The 15,161-nt window shown below is 38.5% G+C and overlaps 1 protein-coding gene across 3 annotated transcripts in view; it reads left to right on the forward strand.

Moving 5' to 3' along the window:
• The window catches only part of ldlrad4a (low density lipoprotein receptor class A domain containing 4a), an 89,978-nt gene that overhangs the window by 20,204 nt on the left and 54,613 nt on the right, over nucleotides 1-15,161 (forward strand). For 2 of the 3 annotated variants that reach the window (XM_082186783.1, XM_082186784.1), the window contains one exon: nucleotides 4,115-4,575. In XM_082186783.1, the coding sequence (XP_082042909.1) occupies nucleotides 4,536-4,575 (40 nt within the window). In that variant the 5' untranslated portion in view covers nucleotides 4,115-4,535. Of the gene's footprint in view, nucleotides 1-4,114; nucleotides 4,576-14,629; nucleotides 14,733-15,161 lie in introns of all 3 variants that reach the window. The other variant, XM_082186785.1, reaches the window with a different exon arrangement.

The following is a 15,161-nucleotide window of genomic DNA, read 5'->3' on the forward strand; positions in this document are numbered from 1 at the left end:
GTTTCTGTAACCACAAAAGTTAGGTTACGATTTATTCAGAAGGTGAATATTCATCTGGTGCCAAATAAGGGATCCCCCTCTTTAAAAACGGAGTCTTGGTAGTCCTGGGGACACGAGATGGAGCCCCCCATTGTAGTTGCAGATTGTTGGTCCTTGACTCTCTAGATTATGTATAAACAAGCCAACACAAAAAGTGTTTTATTTTAAAAGTCTTCAAGATTGCCCAAAAGGCAACTTGGTTTGTTTGAGACTTGTGAAACCTCAATAGATTGTATCCTGAAATTTAGCTTTTAAATATATATATATATGTTTTTTTTTTAAACTCTCCTGGAAGTCATTGTGTACTTCGCACACTGGCTGTTAAGTATGCACAGTTACATAAGACAGCTGGTTACATAAAATGTTGGGAGTGTGAGTGAGGAGGTTATCCTAAGTGTGGCCAGAGGCAAATCTAAGATTAAGATTAGGGTCAGGAATTAGGGTTAGGGATTCTCAATAGGCTTGGGTCATGGGGGGGACATAGTGAAACTGAAACTAAAAGATCATTTGTAGGAAACTAATTCTCTGTATATTCTGGCAAATTCCTTCCAACCTACTGACAGTGAAGGGTACTATCAACAGCACACTAGCTTTGCAGTAGTGGATAGAGGGAACTCCTCTGTTTTTTCTTGAGTCTGAAGAGAGTCAAACCAGAGTTTAATTTGGTAGACAAAGTTAGGCTGACTCCCCCCTCTCAGTTTATCTTCTTCATCAGCTACCTTCTGAGGTGTGTGCAGAAGGCTGCTAATGAAGTGCTCATAAGGTGTCTATGTAATAACATACAATTGCAATGAGAGTGACGTGGGGTTTTGGTGAAGGTCTAGGAGCACTTCTGTAATTTGTTGTTAAAGAGTGTGCAGGTGCAGGTGGCCATTGGTAAAAAGTTGGCCTGTCTTTTACGCTGTCTTGTTTGTCTCATCAGCAATGGGGTACCACAGGGTTCGGTACTTGGCCCATACTTTTCTCCATTTGCACTCAAAACTGTAATGCATTCATTGCTTCTCTTAAAGTATTTTGCTTATCTCAGCACATCTCATTTCCTCCTCTCTGCCTCTCCACCTATGATCTTTTGAGTGGATCTCGTCATGCCTTTCTAACATATCAAACTGGATGCAGACTCTCTCAATTTGAAAATAATCTTTATAAGCCTGATCTGCTCTTCTTCTGAGCCTAGAACTTCCTTTAATACATCTCAGTTAAAGGTCATACAGTCATACCTACCAGTTCCCTAAAACAGTAGAAGTCACCCTAGACTTTGCTGACCACTTTACGGAAACTGGCCATTTGCAATGATATATGGTCTGCAATTCTGCCTTTTCTTGGCTCAAGCTTTTAAGCTGTTCATTCAGGCAGTAGTTATTTCATGGCTAGGCTAATACAACTCACTTCTTGCTGACCTACTTGTGTCTTTCAAAAGCCCCCCAGAAAACTGGAACTTGACCTGTGTTTAACCTCCTTAAATTATCTTATGTCAAGCCTCTGCTCGGGTCTGTACTTCAGCTCTCATTAACTGCAAGAATTACATTAAAGTATCTGACCTGCAATGCTAATGTCTAATTTACTATTTTGTCATTTAGATTATTCTTCTATCCAAGGTGATTTAAAATACACCTGTAGCAACTTGGGAAGGGATTGCACAAATGTGGTAGTTCATGATTCAACTCTTAGGGAGTTTTAACGTACAATGTTTTTGTTACAAACCAAGCTCTTTCAATACTAGGCTACATCATCCCAGTGGCGCAAATAACCTGGTCCCCTACAACCTTCAAACACTCCATTATCCATCTCTCCCCACAAAGGGTTTCTGCTTGTCCAGGTCTAGAATTCTTTAAAGTCATTACTCAAAGTACAAGTTTTATATGTCACATGATCAGTTGAAATAGCACTGAAATGTTTTCACAAATTTGCGTTTGGTCTCCACACCATGGCTGTATGTGGAACGACAATAGTGTGTGGGTGAAGGTTTCACCTTCACTGTACAGTACATGTGTTTGTGTGTGTGCTTTCGTTTGCCCCTCAGCCAAACTGCCTTTATCTGGCATGGTGGGAAGTTGTTAGATCGTTAATCAATGTCAGAAGAGCAACATGCCCTATGGCGTTTCTCGTCTCAAAGGAGAGTGCTGCCATGTGGCTGTGTCATAATGGAAATGTATGGGCAGCCATTGATGGGCGAATTCAAGGATTAGTCAGTATAGTATGCCAAAGCCGAGCCTCAAGATTCCTGTCTCACAGAACCTTTTGTTTATCATTCAGTCATGACCAGAAAGCATTTATATATCTCCTGGATAGCCTCAGCTTCAGATGTGCTTTTTGGCCTAGTTTCGAGGAACAAGATGTGGCCTGTTGAACAGATCTATGGTCAGATGTACTGATATGAATGAATTGTGTGCTGCAAAGAGACACACCTGGGGTTTCTGTACAATGATTCCTGGATGGTGTCAGCTTCTCAAAAAGTTTAAGAAGTTTTAGAAAGTATCAGGGACACTTAAAACAGTACAGAAATGAGAACAGAAATGATGCAGATCAGTCCTTCACATTACTCTATATCTGCTGCAGTTGTTGCACTGAGGCCCTATCTTCCATTTTCTGTTCGTCACAGTGCGCCGCGGCGCTCTGGCCGATCTCCAGAGAGAGATATTCGTCGCATAGAATGCTGACACAAGGAGGAACTGTCCTCAAGGAGGAGAGGAGCGAGAGAGAGTCTTGGCTTGTGTGTGCTGGCTGATATCGGAGCTGTCAGTCAAACAATGAACAAACTCTGTCCTGGGGACAAAAAGAAAACTTCACTCACGCTCCTTCCTAACTGCCTCCACATCCTTATCGCTATAAATCAAATCCACTGTTTTTCAAATGAGACATTCTCATCCTTGAGTTAAACACACTGTCTGTGCCAATCTGCATCCACATATTAGTAGTCTGTCTCCTGATCAGGTCTTGCTATGTGAAAACCTAAATATTTTCAAAATTGACTAGCTGGTTGTCTGAACCCTGAGCTTTGTGTAATTTTGCAGACTCAGGGTCATAGTCAGACTAGACAGCGAGCAGACATGTTTCTTAATGAGTGTTCACATCATTCTTCTGTTTGAAAACATTTGGACTTAGTGCTGCAGAAGTCTCAAGCTAAAATCATTCAAAGTTGGACTATTGGAATATGGTGTTAAAATTTGACAGCACTGATTTGGTCGGTCAGGTCACAGGGGCTTGTTTACGGGCTGGTTTAAGCCCTTTCCCATTACTTTTATTATTGTTACAATCCTATGCATTCAGAATAATGGATTTGTCCATTGTATTGCTTCGTGTGCTGTTTTTTTGTGCATCCATGAGAGTTCAGGTTAAAAACAATTCCTCTTTTAATCTTCCTCTTACATTCTTCCAGTCTTCCACAACTTCACTTACATTCTGCTACCCTCCATCCAGCTGTTTTTGAATGTAAGAATGTGCCTTATATAAGCACCCATTTAAAACCATGTACAGTCAGGGTGGAGTGAACTTTAAAACAGCCTAATTATACAGAGCTTTCTTAAGAATGATTAGTCAACTAGTCGTTAAAGCATCCGATTTTGAAAATATGCACATTCCTAGACTTTAGGGTCAATATAACGCCCATGTAGACCTCTATCATAGATGGCTATAGAGTCTCCGGTTCCTAATGACTTGACTGTTACATGGTGCTTTGATAGATAAGAGCAATCAAAACCAGACTGCTGTGTCCATAGCTGCCCTACACATATCCATATTCTTTGCTTTATATTTTTTTTCTACGCATTTGTACTTTTTGCTAACATTTTTTCATTTGCCTTTTCTTGTTGAGCGGGCTTCTCTTCTCCCTGTAGTGTTTGAAGTGGAGATGATTTTACTTTCAGAGGTGTGCACGCCACCCCCAGTTATATTTATCTCCAGACTTCAAAGTGCCACCCTGCTGTGTTTTTGCATCTGAACAAATAAAGAAGGTTGTTTCTCCAGTGTAGTCTTCCATATGGCTCTCTTCCGAAATCAACCAGCCAAGGGGAACAGGAATCACTTGTTCAAATATAATCATGTTAACCAGTTTTCTCTCTTTCTTTTTTCTCTACAGTTTCTCCTAAGAAGAAACTCCAGCACTCCTGAGGAAGGATGACACCCATGGCACATTGGATAGGACGGTGCCTATGGGCATCTGTGTCACTCACATGCCAAGCCTGAAAAGTGGAAAGAAAGACAGTTTTAGCAGACACGTTGAACACTTCCAAGCTTTAGAGTGAAACTTTGCATAGTTGGCCATGGCTGCATATCCATGGCTTGGAGGATAGGGTCCCTTGTTTAGCAAGCCTTTTCACCACAGTGAGTTTTGTAACTGGTCATTTAGCAAATCCAGCACTTCCTCTGGCCAGGAGGACTTTAAAGAACAACTGCCATACATGAGCTGAACCAGAGGATCCAAAATGGAGGTCACACAGCAACACTCTTTCTACTGGACTGGTTAAAGCTGCAGATAAAAGCATTACTGCAGGGGCAGTATGCAGGCAGCTGACTACCCAGCCACATATAATAACACAGGTAAGAATCACTTTACCCCTTGATATAGGTATACTAAGTAAATTAAGTTTCTCCTTAAAGTTTTATGCATAAATAAATGAATAGTATATATGAAATATTAAAATTGATGTACAATTGCATCTGATTAAGACTTCACATCATTTATCACTTTTATTCTATATAAGGTGAGTCCTTGTAGTTGCTGCCACAATCACATAACCAATCAGTTACTTCCCAGTTCAACATCCTGTTTTTATATCTACAACAACAATAAGAAATAAGAAATCTCTCATTCATGTGTAAATTAGGTCCAATTGAGTTACATCTTCCGCAAATTATGTTTTAAACTGAAAATCATCTAATCTCACTTGAAATTTAGAATTTTTTTATGCAATACCAACAAAAAACATGGGTGCATGATGCCCCATAGGTGTCAGTATCAACAAATTTATTAGTTCACCTTTAATTGTTTGAGAATACATTACTTTTTTACACTTTTGTTATACTGGTTTAAACTCTGTTCACACTCTGATAGCAATCAATAATAGAAGTGGTCTAAATATTAACACATGTACTTCATGTATGTCTTCTGTGGAAGTCTCAGGACCAAAACATTTTCATCCAATCATTGCGTCATCAGCACGTTTCATGAGGCTATGCAGAGTTTTTAGACAGACAGTCACTGAGCACCACAAACAAACAGCAGCCACCTTTTACAGTTCCTCCTGAACCAAAAGACAAGCTTATGCTACGTAACCGTAATTACAAGATGGCAACTCGTGACGTTCTACTCGGAGCTGTTCACGTCCTCATACACAGCTTTTTGCGTTTCTATGTCAACTCTATCAATGCCGACATGAATCTGCAGCAGTCAGGTGGTACAAGTAAGAGCTCTGTAAGTTGTTTACGTTCATTATTATCGTAATGTTATGTGCTTTGAGACATGAGGTAATTTAACGGTATCTTTTGTAATGCTTTGCTGGCTGTGCGCGTTCATGTGTTTTGGAGGAGGCGTGACTTTAGAGAGCGCTCTGGAGGGAGGGTAGGATCTTATGCTTTCAAAGCTAGCTTGCTATTGCTAGCCTCTCCGAAATTGCACATCGCATCGTTTTAAACTGCAAGGAGTCACTATCATGTTAGGAGGTTATGTTTCACAAAAATCAAAAAAGAGAATGTTTTCAGAAAATGAAACTTCTGTCTTTGTCCGGGGCCAGCCAAGTGCTGACACTGAAAATTCTCCAGGATCCAGTTTTTAATATCAGATGTGGAATTTGAACTTGGAGTGGAATTTGGACCCATACATCCAAAAATTCCTGAGAGACCTGAGGTAGAGGATATTGTTTTAACAACTGGATGGCCCCCAAGCTGAGCCGGGGTCACACTGTTCTGCTCTTTATTCATCATGGCGAGAAATGAAAAACCAGAACATTTTGTTCAAAAGCATGTGATGGGCTCTCCAGCTGAGGGGGAAGAGCGCCGGCCCACGGTCTTGAGCAACCTGTCAGTCAAAGTAGTCACAACAGAATTAAACGTTTAAACTAGCAAAACCAAACAAAGCTGGTTTAAAATTTAACACAAACAAAGTTTGCACTAAAATCAGAATTAGAAAAAGCTTTATTGTCAAGTGTGCTTGCACTCACGAAATTGACCTTGGTATTGAAGCTTCCAGTATACACATATACATATAACAAGACACAATAACATTTTTGAATAAAATATAAAAATATAAAGACATGGGTAGGTGTAGTCAGAAAAAACATATTCAGATATAAACATATTGACATAAACATAAATATATTGACATTCTGTCATAATTTTCTCACCTTCATGTCGTTCTAAACCTGTATGACTTCTCTGGAGCTCAGAAAGAAATTCTGTAAAATGTCAGACCTGCGTTTGAAAAGTTGTTCACATTACTTATGTGCTGTATTCATTTTTACGCTCAATTCAAACATGGCTTTAACCCACATCACCTATAGAAAAGCTTCAGTTTGCCATATTTTAATAAACTAAAAAACTTTTGTTGCATGGAAAAGAGCAGTTTGAACATTCCAAACATCTTCTCTTGTGTTCCATGCATAAAGGAAATTTAGGTTTGAAGGATAAGTTTAACTAAAATACAGAATGACAATATTTTATTGCTTTAAAATATTTGACGGAGACAAGCTCAGTAACGAGACAAGCGTTGAAGCTTAGTAAATCTTTTTATACAAATACTACCAATCACAATTCAAGTATCATGTAAATTGTTTGATACATGTCTCTGGCATTGTTCAGTCAAGTCGCTTTTCATTTAATATCTGTTAAAGTTAATTTTATCCTAATCAAAGAAATGTATGCTGCCACTGTTTTTGTGTCAATATGATTTGATTTAATTTGCTCATGATTTTGCCTAGCAACAGAGACTGAAACTACTGATGCCTGTGCTTGCTCTCCCTCACACACACACACACACACACGCACACACACACACACACACACGTATTCTACATGAAGAAGGAATTGTGTTGGTGTTTCATGGCAGAGGCGTTTTGAGTGTGGACAGCTTCCAAATCGATTCCCGTCATTCTTTGAGCCCACAGCACGCAGGTTTGCGTAGGGAGATTCAGATAGGTTGGGGGAGTTTACCGTGGGCTAAATGCCGGGGAATACGGCGATACTAAACAAACAGGATGGGGGAGATTGGTCACACTTTATATTAGGTGTCCTTAACTACTATGTACTTAAAGGGATACTTCAGGATTTAGCATTAAGCTTTGTATTAGTAGAAAACCTGTAGTATTTTCAAATTACCGTGCTTTCTACTCTCATATCTCCCTGAGATGAGAGATTTATATATTTTTTGTCTGGAAAAAATCCTCAGATGACGCAAAAATCGTCATTTTGCGTCATCGGAGGATTTTTTGGCCAGAGGCTAAAGACTACAGCCAGTAGTAGGGGCTGTCCCGCATGTTTTCAGCCCGCCCATAGGAGGTGGGATCTCACTCACAGAATGTACACAGTATCAGCCGTCTTTCTTTGGAAGCTAAGCTAGCAGGCTCTTGTTCTGTGGAGAAAGCTGAGTAGTAGGTGAAAGCTGAGTAGTAGGGGTTACCATACTCTTTTTCCCGGACATGTCCGGCTGTCGAGATCGTCCAAAATTTCCGGGATTCGGCTTTTGCTTTCTGCAGTCGCCATTCATTGTTTACATGCACACCTTTTGTTTCAATCTAACTGAATTCATTCCGATTGGTGAATCTGAATGTAGTGTTTACATGAGCGCTAAACAAGTGATCGGTTGATGTGCGTTTTAACATTGCTAAGAAAATTCCCGCTCCTCCGTGAGAGATACGAGATTGGCGCGTCTCAGTAATCACGCCACCGGCCTCACGCCGTTCTCACACGCCCCTCAGCCTCGTCCTGCTCGCCACAGTAAACATAATGAATGGCGACCGTAGGAGGCAAAAGCCGAATCCCGGACATTTTGGGCGATCTCAAAATACCGGGCAAACTCGTCACGGAGTCTCACTAGTAGCCTAGCCGCCTTGTTTTCAACTGTGCTCTCTAACCGGTAGGCGTGGCCTCCTAGGGCAGCGAAGCAAGTGCATTCTGGGAGTTGTTGTCTTTCATCCACATAAGCCAAAAATACATTTTCTGGCTTTTCTCAGTCTAGAAAGCTCCAAATTCAAAAATAATTTCTCATTTCTTCTACATAAATGACCTATTTTAAATACACATTCATCTTTCCAGAGGTGAAGTATCCCTTTAAATCAAAGAATTTGTACAATGTAGTTATTGTGTTGATTTTGTATTGCAAAACACTTACTGCTATTGAGGTGGGATATGGGTAAAGGTAGGGGTAGGTTTACGGGTGGGTTAAGGGGTAAGGGAAGGGTAAACAGAGTAATTACAGATGTAATTACAGAGATTAATTACAGCTGTGATTACATGCAGGTATTTAAAAAATATATAAGTACATTGTATAAACATACGCGTACACAAGTGTATTGTATCAAATTATTAATTTAAATGTTAGTACATAGTTAAAGACAGCTAATAATTGTGGGACCACAAAAACAATTGATACTTGCAAGGTTAAACTCTGGTTAGCTGGGCTTGTTTTTATAGGTTTTGAGCCATTGCGATGGACTGACCTATTTAAATGCTCCCGTCTAATTACATGCACTGTAAATCTAAAGTTAAAGGCGTTTCAGAGTCTGACAAAATTAGCTTAATAGTTTTTCAACTTTAAAAAAAGACCATCACACCAGCTATATGTAGTACAGCGTCTAGCCCTTGTCTGTTTTACATTTTACTCAGAAATGTTAATAAAGTGAGAACATATTGCGACGGCTGCTCCGTCTCGCACTTTTTGACTCGGTTCTGCTATGCACGCACACTTAATTATCCAAGCTCAGCCGGCGGAGGTCATTCTCTTCTCACCACGACACACACTGCTCCCCCTCAATGTGCTGGGGAATTTGGCGCAGAAAATTTTCGCAGGCTTCCTCGCTCTTATTTTCTTTTCTTAATAAAGGAGCCAAGACCTGGAGGCGGCGACAGACACAGACTGAGGGAGAAAGACAGGGAGGGGAGTGTTGAAAGTGACAAAAGATATAGCGTGATGTGTGGGAGACAAGGTCCAAATAAGATTAAAGGTATTAAGAACAAAACTCATTTCGCAGCCTTGGAGGAGAAATCCAGCGGAGAAGTACACAAGACTTGTGTAATGCAGCAAGACATCTTATCCAAAACTAGACGGCAAAGTATCAAAATACATAATATCTGATTCTGGCTAATTATGTAGTTTTTTTCTCCATCTTTTTAAAGATAGTGTGCGTAATTCCTTATGACTTTCTCCTATCCCCGTTTAACATGCAGAGACAATTATCAGTAAAGCCATTTGCACGTGGATTTGTAAATACAGAAGCTCTGTGGCTCAAAACACTGCTCTGTTTGTTTGAAGATCCTACATAGCTTTACATAGAAACTTTGTCTCAACCAATGATGTGATTTGGGGGTGGGACCAGGGTTGCCAGGTCTGCAAAACAGAACTAATCCAATAGCCAATCAAAAATAGCCCAAAATTAGCCCAATGACCGTATCCCAAATATCAAAACTCAAAATATGTTACTCCCATACCTAAAATACATATTTTACAGTCACTGTTGTGTGTTATGCACAATTTCAACTTGAAAATCACTATATAGTTGTGATCATAAGCACAGTCTATCATCATAATGGAGCTCAAAGGCTCCCTACCATTGTCCCTCCGTCGCAAAACGCATCATTTAGCACAGTTTTATCATTGGTAGACTATAAAATTGGTCATATATTTTAATAAGAGCATTGTCAAGTGACCAGTACCGAGTTTTTGATAAAAAATTACAAGCTCCAAAAATGGATGGATGAATAATTTACAATAAGATCAAATAAGATGCATTTAGAAAGTAGAAAGAATGAATTTCTGTTTCATGCTAACTTTCAACAGGCTGTTTAGGCTATTGGTTAATGTGTTAACCAATAGGCAATTAGCCGTTTAGACATTGGCTACGTTTACATGCAACCTAATAATCTGTCAGTAATCGGATTGACGGCTCAATCGGACTGAAAAGCCTACATGTAAACACCTTAATCGATCTGAATGAGCTTGATCCGAATGAAATTTCGAAAGAGGTGGTTTATTCCTTTTCTAATCTGATCGAGAGAACATGTAAACACTTGATCAGATTGAAAAACAAAACTGAAAGGACTGCGCATGTGCAATGATGTTGAAATGGCATAATGACGTATGACGCTTGGAACAAGCTGTTCTTCCGGTTCAATAAAGTGTCATATAAATGAGTGTCCCGTCATTCTAAAATTCTCCTTTCACTCAGCGTCTGTGAAGTGGAGCAGGACAACTTCCTACCAGTCCTTGTTTTGGATTCTCATCCACAGACGACATTTTTACTGCGTGATAAATATAAACAGCATGGTACAACGGTTCATATGTTCAATGTCTCCAAATTATGACCAGAAATGGATCAATATTAAGTCTTCTGTTTAAAACAAACAAAGAACCAAAGTAGGAGAGTAGTTATTATGTGCAAACAGCAGGAAACTCTATATATTTGTGCAGTGTGCGCATGTCAAATTTTTTTTCCCGATTTGAAGCTTGTGACATATAAACGCGCACATCAATCCGATCACATGTTTAGCGTTCATGTAAACACTATGTTAGGATTCATCAATCGGAATGAATTCAGTCCGATTGAAACAAAAGTTGTGCATGGCTAATATTGTAGGCATTGCATGCTTTCTGATGTCTTGACAATAGTTGACAAAGTAATTTAATGTCAGTAAATGATAGTTATAAAGTTTACTGCAATAATAGCGAATCATTTGGAAAATAAGTATTACCATTTTGATTCTTGTCGTCAAAACGTCTTAAAAGTAAGTGTTGGCTGTGCTCCAAGATGGGAGTAGCCCATGTCGAACTGGAATGCCCACTTTTCATGATCCAATCAAGTCCCACTATTTTTTGATATCCTGTTTCACTTCATGACTACATTGTGGAAATAAAGTGGGTTGCGAATGCTATTTCATGATGTCAAATGGAAAATTAAGACAAAAAAGACAACAAACCGCAGACATGAACAGCTGACACACTTGGCCTGAACTTGCTGGCGGACTCCAAATCCCAGGTGCAGGGTAAATTTAGGCACTGAGGCTCCTCTAACACCCATCCATCCCATGATCTCCACCGCCACACACAGATGGCCTTGTCTGACTGCTTCAGGGGAGTGGAGGGCAGGTGACTTCAACAGCCGGGCCAGGGAAGAGAACCCAGACACGCAGGGTGGTTTGAGGTCTTATCAGGGTCGGATGAGTCATGAGAATGGCAGGCGATTGTGCGATGGGCAGACGATGACACGGAGAACGGTCAGAGAGCATCAGTTTGGCTGAGCAGACAGGGCAAAGCGAGCGAGAGAAAGTGTCCTGCTCAACTGCAGGACAAAAACACTGCTGCATCAGACACACTGGCAATGTACCAAATGACAGTCTAAAGGCACGGTTACATTTACTCTTGATCTGCGAAATCTTGCGTTTGAAATTCATTTCAATCTGGAGTTTAAAGTGAAGGCGACACATTAGGTTCAAGTTGGTCCTGCAAGTTTGCCACGCTGACCAACAGAAATTTTGTTTGAAATTGAGTTCTGTGTAAGCTTTTACATACATCACTACACTATTGACAGTCGATAATGTTCCATTTTTGCTCATGAAATTTCGCCAAATTTCAGTAATATGACCACACCTCAAAGCAAAAATCACTATTACTGTTGCTTATGGGTTAATGAAGTAGACAAACTATTTATCTGAAGTATTAAACGTTGGTGTGTTACTCGCCCTTCACTGTTTTTGATACAGACATGATTGATACCTCAAATAATACAGTTTTTTGAGTGCGGTTTTAATAGTTTAGTTTTAGTGATTAGACTTACATTTAACTTCGAAAAATAGCTCAGCATTGTAAATAAATGCTTTCAATCTTACCTGTACACAATATTCTCAATTAAGCGGTACTCTATAACAAAACTCAACTGCTCGATTGTAATATCGTTAAAAAATATAAACTGTATTATCGCACATCTCTGTATATAAAGTTGGAGATAAAATTATAAATTTTTTCTGCATACACTTGCACAAATTGATGTACACTATATAGCACAACACAACTACCTTTTTTCTTTTTTTATTGCAAAATGTAACTATAAATGCCCATCTCTTTTCATAAAGGTAGACATACAAGTTTGTCCAACTTTATTCATATACATACAGTATTCACGTAAAGCATCTCGACTGCTTGATTGCTTGTTTATTGTCACAAAATGTAAACAATATTATCGCACCGCTCTAATCTGCTAAATGCAACTACAAGGATTGAATGTCTTAAGATATTATAATAATTAAAATGTATTTTTGTAAAGCTGCTTGGAAACAATGAAAACTGTGAAAAGCGCTATGCAAGTAAATTTGACGATGTTTTTAGCGTCTGACCGTAATGTAAAGCAACCAACCACAAGTTGTTTTTATTTTACTTTTTGGTGAAGTTAAATCTGAAATCTGAAATTGGACTGGCTAGAAAAATAATATTGTGTCTTCATTAACGTTTGTACAAAAAAACGGAAGAAATCTGTACACAATTAAAATATATATAGAGAAAATAAAGAAATGTTGTGATATGAAGATCTGTTTGTTCTACTAAGTGACTGCAAAGTGACTTGAAAGCCACAAACCTAAACACCCTAGCATTATGGCAGCGGGTTTTGCACACAACACGCACCACTCACATTCTGGACAAAAATTTTAAAAATCTAGTTTATATTGCAGTGCACAGAGATAATAGCAGCAATGTCTGCATGGCTCAGACTTTGGTCTACATTTCTAGATCATCCTGAAATTGAGTGACACGCCTGGCTGTCTGCTCAGGACAGATAGATGGTTGTCTGTCCTCAACCAGACATTCAAATGTGTTCGAGTTTGTTTGGCCGTTGTTTAGAGACTGGCGTCTTAAACATGGTGTCTCATTTCCCTTGTTGGTGATCAAATCTGCGATTAACGCCACAGACGAGACAGCGGCCAGCTTACAGCCTGATACAAGCTTGCAGAAATCCCTGCCAGCTATAATGGCTCTGAAGTGAATGTTTTATGGTAGATGTTATGTCATCCGGTGCGGCTTCAGGTCACGCATCATGAGTCTGGGTAGATTAGAGACATGTAAAACTCTATCACAGCATCCCTGACCTCTTTTATTCCGAGCAGCCTGCTGAACAACTGCCTCGTATGTGCTCTTCCTTGGGATCTTTTAAATGCACCTGTACAAAAGATTAACAAAGGCTCTTTTTTGTTGATTGGAGGGAGAAATTACGATGACCTTTACAATGAAAGAACATTTTTATCATTATTTTATCGTACATGTTATCTTTTAAGTGGTGTTGATCTTATCCTTAAAGGAACAGTTTAACCAAAAATGTAAATTATGTCATCATTCACAGACCCTCATATTGTTCCAAACTCATATGACTTCTTCCTTGTAAGAAAAGCAGATTGTTATTTTTCAAGAATGTCCAAGCTGCTCTTTTCTATAAAACGACATGAGCCATTTTTGCACACTTTTGAGCTCTAAAAATAGAACATATTTTTTTAAATAAAAGAAAAAAAGGTCCATGATTTACAGGTAAAAATGACTTCAATTTGGGCCTGTTCCAGTTTTATTGTTAACTAAAACTATTAATAATATTGCTGATATAAATGTGAAAATGTGAAATGTTCTTGGCAACAAAAAATTGCATTGCAAATTGGAATTAAAATAATTTTAAGTTAAAACGAAATAAAATAAAACTAAATACAATTGTAAAAAAAAACAAAAAAACAAAAAAACATTGCGTATACAATCTGTCGCCACGAGTTATAACCCATGTAAATATCTTTGTGTTCTTTCATGCTAGAGTTGTACAAATGAGGGTACTTTCTAACTTCTTCGCACAATCTCTCATATAGGCTTCCATTGCCGCTGTAGCTTGCATGCGTTCCAGTGTGTTCTGTTTATGCAGTTTTTTTTTTCAACTACCTTGTGAATTGAAACCCCCAGGGCACGGTTGGAACCTTGTGGATAAAGTAATTATTGCAAAATAAAAATCTGGCGGTGCACGTATAGTAGGCACAAACTCTTCTAATGATGAAATTTGCGTCACGCAAATACAGTATGCTGACCCTCGCGTACATGTAAAAATATACTATGGCCTCAACTGTGCACAGCGGGAAATATGCATTTAAAGCGAGTAAATGTAAAAGAACTACGTCAAATGGCTCAATAGCCACATCCATAAGATATTTTAAATTTAGATGAATTTCATGTCATAGGATGTTATAGGTCACTTTCAAACGAATGTGAAGTTATCATTTGCAGCTCAAATGTTTTTTGTTTTTGAGTATTTATATAAAAAAAAAAAAAATTATAACCTTATTATTAAAGAAATTATATAAAACTATGTTGTCAGTGCACTACAAATAAACTGGTTCTTTGCCTTTATTTTGTCATTAAAACTGATAGAAACAGATCCTAAGTCAGGGATGGGCAACATCGGTCCTGTAGCGCTGCTGTCTTGCAGAGTTTAGCTAATCAATGTCTTCAGGATTACTAAGGCTACACGCAGGTGAGTTTATTCAATTGCTAGCCTCTCCAAAAATGACCCAACTTACCTTTTAAATGAAAAGCTAATTCAAAATCTTAATAAATACAATATTGGTATATAAATAGTACTAAAATAACTCTGGCCAGTTACTCACATAAAGCATGTAATAGGTTTATGTAAACATTTTTAATATGTTTTAAAATATTTCCATTGCTACCGACTTATCAATAACGTAATTTACAACATTTATTTTAATGTATATTTTATTTTGTGCTATTCTGCTGACACTAGAATATATAAAATAATTAATATATTCAATAATATTTCATAATTATTTGTTATCAAGACTTATCTTATCAGTCAAAGATGTTGTCACTTATTGAAACCATGGCCTAGCAGTTAGATCAGAATAAAAACCTGTGCACTCTGAATCCCATAAATTGTTTAGAA

This window comes from Leuciscus leuciscus (assembly GCF_965113295.1).
Source record: "Leuciscus leuciscus genome assembly, chromosome: 12".
NCBI classification, from domain to species: Eukaryota; Metazoa; Chordata; class Actinopteri; order Cypriniformes; family Leuciscidae; genus Leuciscus; species Leuciscus leuciscus.